Consider the following 11,501-nt stretch of genomic DNA (forward strand, 5'->3'; position numbering starts at 1 on the left):
GCTTTCCTCCTCTGCAAGGGACCCGGTACGTCACTGACTGAAAGAAATCAGTTACTTCCTGCTATAAAGGTTTTTGGTAAAAAGGGTACTTAGAAACATGCTGAAAAGGTAGGACATGTATATAAAGTGTGTGTATGTGCAATGCTATTAAACAATGGTCCCTAATCCCGGACAACCCCTTTAAGTCTATCCCCGGAAAAGTATTACTAGGCAATGAATAGGGCGCTGCAAATAACGTATTCTAGCAATACACATGCAACTGTTTTTCATGTTCATGGGTGCGGACCCATTCATTTCAATGGGGCCGCAAAACATGCTGTCTGCATTCGTGTTTCCGTTCTGCGGACGAGAATAGGCATTTTCTATTAAGGTTGCGGCCGGTAGCCGAGTTTTGCGGATCCTCAAAGCACTACGGCCGTCTGAAAAGGCTCTTGTGTTTCAAGTTCGGCACACAAGGTTCGGGTTATCTAAGAATTCAGTTATGGATTCCGCTATACCTTGTACTCTAAACTTGAAACACAAGTTCGCTCAACACTTATATATATTGGGCGTTTTTTTCCCACCACTTAAAAAAGGCCACAGAAATATTTTTCTTTTTTATACAATACAGCCTTTTTTTTTTTTCTAAAACAACTACCGTTTTTTTTTCTGGTGTTTTTTCATTTTTTTTTTTTTAAAGAGAAGATGTCAAAATGCCAGAAACAAATGCCAAAACACCCAAAAAGCCACGTAATGAACAAAAACAAATTAGCAAGAAAAACAACACTTGTGTGCCCTGCATTTCATATTTCCCATACACCTTTAGCTACCGTGTGGAGATGCCATTTAAAAAAAAAAAAAAACAGAGGGTGCAAAAACTCCACTAAAAACCTATGTATGAAGCCATGCCAAAAAGAATTTAAAAAGTTTCACATTCATGAAATAACCACTTTACCAAATGTTAAAGGGGTTGTCAGGGATCAGAGCTGAACCGGGACATACCAATATTTTCACCCAGGCAGTCCCCCTGTCAAGAGCATTAGAGCATTTTATGCTCCGATGCTCTCCTTTGCCCTGCACTGAATACTGGGCTCCTCTTAGGGCTCAAGGCGGAGGCTTCCACCCAGCAGTGAGCCCTGTGACGTCACCGGCACTGATGGGCGGGCTTCAGCGCTGCTCTAGCCCATAAGCCGGCCCATCAGAGCCGGTGATGTCACCAAACACACTGCTGGGCAGAAGCCTCCGCCCGGCAATGCCTTATTGTAAATAAAAAAGCCCTTGCCCTGCGCGATCCTGCACAGAGCAAGGGAGAGCATCGGAGCATGAACTGCTCCGATGCTCATGTCAGGGGGGCTGCCTGGGTGAAATTATGGGTTATCAGAGATTTTAAAAAAATAAAAATAAAAAAGTTATAAAACATTAAAGGGGTTTAAATTCAGAAAATGAAAATACTTGAATATGACTATTATGCATACATTCACAAATACCTGCATTAGTTATAATAGCTTGTTTTGTCTAGGGAGCAATGATTAGGAGAGATAAAATGGCTGCTGTCTTATTAGTACACACAAAATCTGTCCTGATCGCACAGCAGGACAAGTTACTTCACAACACTGAGCTAAAGAGCTGCCTCAGCCTCCTCTCTGCTTGTCAGGGATTATGATCCTGAATACAGCTGATAAAATCTTCAGCTGAATCTCTCTATGAATGGAGTTCATGGGAACAGACAAACAAATTCTTGGGGAGGGGGGGGGGGAGACAAAGAGTAAGGGCTCATGCACACGACCATATGTATTCTGCGGTCCGCAAAAAAAACTGATTGTTCTTGATGCGGACAATAATAGGAAGGGACATACGTAAATGGAATGCACACGGGGACTAACCAGTTTTTTTTGCGGACCCATTGAAATGAATGGTTCCACAAAAAAACAGAATGGACACGGAAAGAATATAGATTTGTGTGCATGAGGCCTAAAACAAAGACAAAAAAAAAAAAAAGATACAAACAGCACCTCTACTAAAACTGAATGCAGCTTGCCCATGGCAACAGTAAACGATGTATTCCTTATATAAAAAAAGACCGTAGCAGAAAATAAACTAGTATTTTATTTACACTTTTTTCTGACATGGTATAAAAAAATATTAAAATAAAAATGGTATAAAAAGAAAACCCGATGTGTCACCGAGGAAAATTGTTGCAAAAATGTATTTGAATATCCAAACGGAATAAAACGGTATTGCTTTCAAACCCACTAAAAAAATGCTCATGAAATGGATAAAACAGCCAGTCCTGAACATTGGTTGTAGTGTTTTTAACAAAAAATATAAAAAGCGCACCAAATGCCACTGAAAATGCAGGTCATAGCTGTGTGACCCAGCTGCTGGTATCTGGTATGTCTTGTGGCTACTCACATGTATTTTTCATGTACTTTATCATTAGATGACAGTCCTGGAAGTGTAACCAGACACTTAAAGTTTATACTGGGGGTCATACTCGCAAGTCCGTTTCTTGACCAACTGTATTAACCCCTTCCTGACATCCGCCATAATACGACGACGGATGTCTGATCTTTAAAGATAGCGCCTGCTCCTGAGCACCATAGCAGCAGGGTGCCTGCTGTTTTACACAGCAGACATCCAGGAATAATGTCTGCGATTGGCAGCAATGCCGATCGCGGACATTTAACACCTCAGATGCCGAGGTCAAATGTGACCATGGCATCTGAGAGACTGAAAACCCAGAAGCGTGCGCTTGCCAGGCAGGAACCCCTTCCCCCAGAGGGAGATCGTGTAAGTTGTTCCATTGAAGTAATAAGCAAGAACCTGTAGCAGGTTTATTAGGGCTCTTTCACATCTGCGTTATAGTCTTCCGGCATAGAGTTCCGTCGTCGGGGCTCTATGCCGGAAAAATACTGATCAGGATTTTCCTAATGCATTCTGAATGGACAGTCCGTCCTTCAGGATGCATCAGGATGCTGCGCTTTTTGCTCCGGCCAAAAATCCGGAACACTTGCCGCAAGGCCGGATCCGGAATGAATGCCCATTGAAAGGCATTGATCCGGATCCGGCCTTAAGCTAAACGTCGTTTCGGCGCATTGCCGGATGCGACGTTTAGCTTTTTCTCAATGGTTACCATGGCTGCCGGGACGCTAAAGTCCTGGCAGCCATGGTAAAGTGGAGCGAGGAGCGGGGAGCAGCATACTTACCATCCGTGCGGCTCCCAGGGCGCTCCAGAGTGACGTCAGGGCGCCCCAAGCGCATGGATCACGTAATCGCATGGACACGTCATCCATGCGCATGGGGCGCTCTGACGTCATTCTGGAGCGCCCCGGGAGCCGCACGGATGGTAAGTATGCTGCTCCCCCGCTCCCCACTACTACTATGGCAACCAGGACTTTAATAGCGTCCTGGGTGCCATAGTAACACTGAAAGCATTTTGAAGACGGATCCGTCTTCAAATGCTTTCAGTACACTTGCGTTTTTCCGGATCCGGCGTGTAATTCCGGCAAGTGGAGTACACGCCGGATCCGGACAACGCAAGTGTGAAAGAGGCCTTACTTGTATATTAAAAAAAAATAAAAAATTATCCCAGACGTTAAATGGGGTAAAAGGAAAAAAAAAAAAAATCAATATGGCTGATTGGCCGGTATTTCATAACTTCATCTTCTATACACAATAAAAACTAAAGATTGTCCCGCAAAAAAAAGTCTACAGCTTCGTACACTTAACTATAAAAAAGGTTATGGGGGACAGAATCTGATGATTTAACCCTTTCGCTACCAGCGCCGTGCAAGCATGACGCCCACCCTAAATGCTTTAGATGCTAAGATCAAGTGAGATCAAGGCACCTGAATGTGCAAAAACCCGGTACTGAAGCCCCGTGCGGCCAATCAGGACTTCAGTACATGCGCCGAGTCTCTATGAAGAAATTCAAAGCATTAATGCTGCAATTCTTATTTTGTCCAGCAGATAACAGGCCAACATAAGAAATGAGCAAAATGAAAAGAAATTGTCATTTTTTATAATGCCTTATAGGTCAAAATTAAAAATCATAATTTATAAGGTCAGTTGAAATCACCCCCCTTTCCGTATTATAATAATAATAATAATAATAATAATAATAATAATAAAAAATACCTAAATAACAATAAATATAAACATCCTGGGTATCACCGTGACCAAAAGAAAACCCCATAATATTAAAATCTAAAAATAAAAAAAATCCAATACGGCGAATGGCGTAATGGGAAAAAGGGTTAAAATGGCTCATTTGCTATTTTTTCATTGCTTCTCTTACCCCAAAATAAGAGATGTGGTGCAAGAGTCATTCATGCACCCTCTAAAATGGCATCAATAAAAACTATAAATTGTCCTGCAAAAAAAATCAGCCCCTAAACCGCTCAGCAGACATAAGTATAAAAAAGTTATGGGGGTCAGAAGATGGCGATGTAAAAAAATATATAGTCTCAAAGTTTAAATCTATTTTTACACTATTTACACATAAAAAAAACCTATACATATGGGGTATCGTTGCAATCGTACTGTCCCAGAGATTGAAAGGCATGGGTCAGTTTTGCCATAAACAAAACGCCGTGGGAAAAAAAAAAACTGTATAATGGTGGAGGGATTGCGTTGTTTTTTTCCAATGCCACCCCATTTGGAATTTTTTCCTGCTTCCCACTACATTTTATGACATAATTAATGGTGGCATTAGAAAGTACAACTTGTCCGCGCAAAAAATAAGCCCTCATACAGCTATGTGAACAGAAATATAAAAAAAAAAAAAGTTATGGCTCACCGAAAATAGGGAAGAAAACTTAAACCCCCCCCCCAAAAAAAACTCCGGTAATCAAAGGGATAAAGAGAAAAAAAAAAAATATATTTTTTATTAAAACACAAGAAAAACTATATAAATGTGGTATCGCTGTAATCGTACTGATCTGGCGAATGAAAGTAAAAGGTCAGTTTTAAAGAAAGTACACCTTGTCTCACAAAAACCAGGCCCTCCTATGGCTAGGTAAAACCACTCTGTCAAGAAGGGGTTAAGTCTCACGGCCGGTGTCGAAGAGTTTTTGATAGTTGGGTGGGACGGGGCAAGGGGTAACACTAGTCTTTGTAAACGTGCCCCACTGTATGTCTGATAGATAAATACAATATTTCGGTTGGTAATACTCCTTTAAGTTTTATTTTTGGCCCCTGGGGTTGGTTCAGTGTAATGTGGCCCCCAACCAGAAAGGGTTGTGCGCCCCTGGGTTTCAGCTTAACTAGCAGGCACCCTCCTCAGTGCCCCTTCACATGCCCGCCCCTCCCCCACTCTGACACCTGCTCCCGCACATCTCCCGCACCCCCGCATTTACCGTACACCAGCTTCTTCATCTCATGGTAGCGGCTCCACAGCTGGGCTCTGTTATCCACTTTCTCCGGGGCACTAAGGTCCACTGGGGTTGTGCCACATTCGGTGCCAGCCTGCTGCTCCTGGTGAGGGGGGGTACTAAGCTGGGCACATAACACCCGACTGCGCCCCGAAAAACCCGACCTCCCCCGAGCACAAGCACACAGCGCAGACATTGTGTGCTGCAGTAATCTGTCCGCAGCCGGGGAAAGCCATGCGCCCCCTGTGGTGGGCTGGGGAACTGCAGGGAGGCTCGTCAGCGAGAGGAAAAAAAAAAAAGCTTGAGAAACGATCGGGTGTGAGGCGCCTGTCTGCAAAATAAACGATCGGGTGTGAGGCGCCTGTCTGTGTGTCCAGAGCTGATAAATCTGCCCCCACAGCAGTTTGTTGGACAGAACCTCTGTGATGCATCTTGCTTCAAACTTTATGTAAATCCCTGGAAAAATTATAAAATATTTTTCCAATCACCATCTTAGCTTGAAATTTGATCTATAGGGTAATGTATGCTGCGTTTATAAAATCCTAATATGTAGACAGATACGTGCCATGGCAGATCTCCCAAGTGTCCATAAGTGTGCGCACAGGGTGTGCCGGGTGTGCCTGGGCACACCCTAATCAAGCCGTCTCGAGATTCTGTCAGGGGCGTACACAGAAATCATGGGGCCCCATAGCAAAACTCAGAATTGGGACACCCCCCCCCCCCCCCCCCAATAAAAAGTACAATTATTAGTGAGGGTGCGGGGTAGATTAGGAGCTAAATAAAAGGTTAGGCTGTGGTCACATCACTTTTTTGCCATCCGTTTTAACGTATATGTTGGGGGGGGGGGGGGTAAAAAAGAGCTGCACCCAATGCTTTTCTATCCTGAAAAGTCCAGTAGAAAAAACGTATAGGTTAACATATACATTTTTCTTTCAAACTCTATGATGAAGGATGCCGCTGTATGTATACATGAAATGGATGGAAAAAACGGCATATGAACTCGGTCTTACCCTTTAAGTTTTATTTATTTAATGATAGGTGTAAATCAGAGCAGAGCCTATAGGTAGGGATGAGCAAACCTGAACTGTATTTCATTTTCGTAAAAGTCCAGGTTCGGTGTTCGTCGCTTTCTTGGAGCTTTTTGAAAGGCTGCAAAGCAGCCAATCAACAAGCGTCATACTACTTGCCCCAAGAGGCCATCACAGCCATGCCTACTATTGGCATGGCTGTGATTGGCCAGTGCAGCATGTGACCCAGCCTCTATTTAAGCTGGAGTCACGTAGCGCCGCACGTCACTCTGCTCTGATCAGTATAGGGAGAGGTTAGGCAGGGATTTACTCAGCAAAAACACCTAATGAAGTGATCGATCTGCAGCTGTGGATCATTCATCTTCTGCTATTTAATTGCTCACTGTTTTTAGGCTGCCCAGAGCATTTTTCTGTCACTTTTTTTCTGGGGTGATTGGCGGCCATTTTGTGTCTTGTGGTGCGCCAGCACAAGCTGCCACCAAGTACATTTAACCCTCAATAGTGTGGTTATTTTTTGGCTATATCCTACATCAGGGGCTTGGCTGTGCTTGCTATTTTATTGAGGGGTGAAATACAATTGCTAAAATAGCAGTTCCCTAAATCTGGTGTTTCAGCTGTGGCCAGCCAATTGTAATACTGTCTGGCAAAGGATATATTTTTGTTCCGGGTTGAAACACAATTCTCAACTTAGCAATTCCCTAAATCAGTGGTTTCTGCTGTATCAGGCCTACTTTAAATCTATCCATAAAAGGGTATATTAGATTGAAGGTGCAGATAGTGTCATCCTCAATAACTTCACACGCTACCGTGCATCTCCAAGTCTAATTCTGTCCGTAAACGTATACCTGTCATCCAGCGCCTAAATTATAGGCCTACAATTTATATTCAGCTAAATCTGTGGTTACTGCTGTGCCTGTATTAGTGTAATACGGTACCTAAATAGATAGCCAGATAGTGTTAGGTGCCTGTAAAAAAAAAAAAATATAGGCCTGAATTTGAATTCAATACATTGGGCCAAATAATTTTTATTACAGCCTTTAGTGCCGAAAAGTTCGGGTCACCATTGACTTCATTGGGGTTCGGGTTTGGGGCGAAGTTCGGGTCGAGTTCGGATCCCGAACCCGAATATTTCCGGGAAGTTCGGCCGAACTTCTCGAACCCGAACATCCAGGTGTTTGCTCAACTATAGGGTTAATTACTGCAGCAGAACTGTCCACATTGGTCAATGTGACCCCTGGGACAGATCTTCTGCAGGTCCACAGCATTAGATCTCTAACTTTTCCCTTTGTTATTAACAGGGATCAGAGCTGAGAAATTTTAGTGATGTCCCATCCTTCACTCAGAGGTCGTCTATCTGGAGCATCCAGCACATGCCACAGGTCCCATGTGAAAGAATATATATATATGCTCTACAGTGAGCAGAGCTAAGGCTGACCCTAACAGCTCTGAGTACAGTCACCCTGCTGCAGCAAACAGCCCGTCTTCCTGTCAGCTCCTGTCAGCTCCATCATGCAGAGCGCTTCTGCTGCCCTCTCACACAGCCTAGGAATAGTGAAGGCAGTGCTGGGGGTTAACAAGCAAGAGAAGGGCAGGAGGACCCAGAGGAGGGTCAGCATGTGGGGCATCACTGCTGATAAAAGTAAATGAAGAGCTGGTACTTTACCGCGGTGCTAGCTGTGGGAGCAAACCTCCACCAAAGACATCACAGAGGGGCGGGCACATCAGGCAGTGAGCTGCTTCCTGATTGGAGGAATCGGCTGCTCACTAGCGCTGTGCATAATGCTAAATGAAAATATGTAATGGCACTGGGGCGTTTGGGGTGGCAATGGGCTCCTCATTGACACTGGGCCCAGGGCTGCCGACTGAAACGCCCCATTGCCGGTATTTATCTCTCTACTGTTAACTAATGCAGTGTGTATTCAGGTCAGAAAGGGGGCGGAGCCATGCAGCCTGGCCGGGCCCCATAGCCAGTGTGTGGTCTGCCTATATTGACGGTACGCCACTGGCCGGGAAGCGCTGAAAATGCTATACTCCCCTCTTCCTTCCTGGTCCTCGGCGCACCACTGTGAAGGCTGCGCACAGTGTGAGGCTGCGCTGTGACCTCACACTATGCGCACCCACACATATATATATATGTGTGTATATAATGTATACATACACGCGTGTGTGTGTTTGTGCTTTAGGGTGCACACACCTATGCAAGTGTCCCACTTTTGGAGGGACAGTCCCTACATTTGACACCATTCCTTCTTTGCTTAAAAAAAAAAATGAAAATACTTAAAGGGGTTGACCACTTTCTGGCTACTTGTGCCCAATGTGTATGTAAGATGACTAAATGGCACTTACTAATGTAGCCTTTGTAGATATTCAGTGCTATTGGCGATATTTCATAAGTCATGTCCCCTTGTTAGGCAAATCTTCTGTGCTGTCCAAAAATGGCCGCTGATGGAGAGTCATGTGACCAGACAAATCACCTCCATGCAGTGGCGTGGTGGGGCGTTGCCCCGGGCACACAATTTCAGGGGGTGCCAGCAGGGCTGCACCGCCAATTAGGCAAAGTACGGCAATCGGACCAGGCAGCACGGCCCTGGTGACAAGTGGGGGGCGCCAGTGACAGGGCAATGAGCGCTCATCTCCATAGTCATCTGTATCACCGTCTCCCTTCCCTGTTCCTCTGATAGGCTGCAGGCACTAGACCTGCAGCCTATCAGAGGCCGATGCAGGCGGCACGATGACGTCATCGCGCCGTCTGAGCCATACAGCGCGGGACACAGGCCGGTAGAGGCCTGCATCGCATCGCTGCCAGCCTGATGGAGGTAAGTATAAGTGTTTTTTTTTTTTATATATATGTCGCAATACTTGTTATTGGCACATGATTGGGGGCATCTATGGGGGCACTTCTTACTGGCACATTATTGGGGGGCATCTATAGAGGCATATCTTACTGGCACTTACTGGCATATTATTGGGTGGCTCTGTGGGGGCATCTATGGGGCACTTATTACTGGCATATTATTGGGGGCATCTACTGAGGCCACAAAGAAGGGGTATTTTATATGAGGGGCACTATGGGAGAAGGTGGGAGAGGGATACTATGGGGGCTTCTACTGAGGCCACAAAGAAGGGGTATTTTATATAGGGGGGTTCTGTATAGGGGCATTTTATACTGGGACACATTATAGTGGGTACTATGAGGTCATCTACGGGGGCACTAAGAAGGGGTATTTTATACTTGCAAATTATAGGGGACACTGAGGGCATCTACTGGGGCACTATATACGGGGCATTTTATACTGGTACATTATGGGGGCACTAGGAGAAAGGGGGGAGAGGAGTACTATGGGGGCATTTACTGGGGACACTATATAGGGGTATTTTATACTGGCACATTATGGGGACATTAGCTCAACTGGGGGCATTAAAAGGAGGTATTTTTTGCACTGGCACATTATAAGGAGAATTATTACTACTGGGGGGCATTATGGTGGGCTTTATTACTATTCGGGGTCTATAGGGAACATGATTACTAGTATGGGCACTATGGAAGCATTATTACTTCTGGGGCACATTGGGGGCACTGTAGGAGCACTATTACTACCATGTGTGCTCAAGCAGAGAATTATTACTACAAATGCAATGGCACTCTGCAACCAGCACTCTGCCCTGCCTCTATGCTGGATGTTGAATGAGGCATTAGTGGCCTGCGCTCCCTGGACTTTGTGTGGCTGTCATGGCCCATAACAGGTAGGAACTAGTGTTAGGGACCACTCATGGAGGAGACCTTGACGTGGTGAGTGGCTTATTACGCTTTGGCCAAAATGTACACTAATGCCTCATTCAACATCCAGCATAGAGGCAGGGCAGAGTGCTGGTTGCAGAGTGCCATTGCATTTGTGTTTTTGCGTTTGTATGTGTATTTCGCCATAGCAATGTGCACCTACATACAGGGTTGTGCTGACTGAACCCCCCACATTTTTTTCTTAGAGAATTATTACTATTGGTGGGACCTTTGGGAGCACTATTACTGTGGGGGCACCTTGGCACAGTATCATCTTACCACAATTATTTTTGGGGGACGTTATGTTTACACTATTAGTGTCAGGGGCACTATTTGTTGGGCGCAGTTATTTTAGGGCACTGTGTGCCAATAATTATTGAAGGGCGCTATCTGCATGGTACTAGTATTATCAGGGGGTTTATCTGTTTCTGCAGTATAGTATTGGGAAGCACAGCGGCACAGTATTGGGGGTGGTAGGATGATTTGTCCAGAAGATGGGAGGATGATAGAAAAGTAGTAAATTAAGATTATTTTTTTTTAAACTGCAGAGACGAGAAATGGCTGAAAAATGGTGGTCTTAAAGGAGATGAGGAAAGAGAACATGTCTCCTCATGAATTCCATTCCTACAGAGATTCAGCTGAAGATCTTATCAGTATTCAGGATCATAATCCCTGATGAGCAGAGAGGAGGATGAGGCAGCTCTCACTTTCCTGGGTTACTATTATAGAAATGCCTAGCATTACCCAATACGTTCAAGAATAGGACATGTTCTAGAACTTATGGAACAACCGCACTGATGTGGACAGCACACAGATGACATGGTGCGCTGTATACGCTTTTTGCTTCCAAAAAGAAATGAATGGGTCCACTTCTGAACAGCAAAAAATGCGGACACGGATAAAAAATATGCTCATGTGCCTAAGGCTTCATAGCGTTTTATCATACAGTCAGTTCATATGTGACAGCGGATCTATTGTCATCATGCAAACACAAGATGCGCGTCCACATAAGAACGTACCGCATGATAAATCACTATGAAGCAGTCAGTTTGGGTCAGGGGAGCCGCTGTTGGCCTGGGAGATGCAGCCATCACACAGACCAGGTTTCCCGACTGAAGGCAGTTCTGTAAATCAGCCCGGGCTCTTGTTTTATACAGCTGAAATAAAGGGTTCAGTCACCTGTGCTATTCAGTAGAGTCGAGTAGGACGCCCATGTGTCCCAGCCAAATGTACGTTAAAAGGACCCCTTTTTGGTACATATTTAGGCATTAAATGGTATGGGCTACTCACTGTATCTGTCATGGACATGGTCCTGCTATATACCCTGCAGTGCACCACAGACAT

At 44.8% G+C, this 11,501-nt stretch overlaps 1 protein-coding gene across 1 annotated transcript in view; it reads right to left on the minus strand.

The window, feature by feature from the left end:
* Positions 1-5,598, minus strand: part of NT5DC2 (5'-nucleotidase domain containing 2) — a 62,815-nt gene extending 57,217 nt beyond the window's left edge. The window contains exon 1 of the mRNA XM_044301233.1: positions 5,337-5,598. Coding sequence (XP_044157168.1) covers positions 5,337-5,547 — 211 coding nt within the window. The 5' untranslated portion in view covers positions 5,548-5,598. The remainder of the gene's footprint in view (positions 1-5,336) is intronic.
* Between the last annotated feature and the right edge of the window lie 5,903 nt (positions 5,599-11,501).

This window comes from Bufo gargarizans, chromosome 7 (genome assembly GCF_014858855.1).
Source record: "Bufo gargarizans isolate SCDJY-AF-19 chromosome 7, ASM1485885v1, whole genome shotgun sequence".
NCBI classification, from domain to species: Eukaryota; Metazoa; Chordata; class Amphibia; order Anura; family Bufonidae; genus Bufo; species Bufo gargarizans.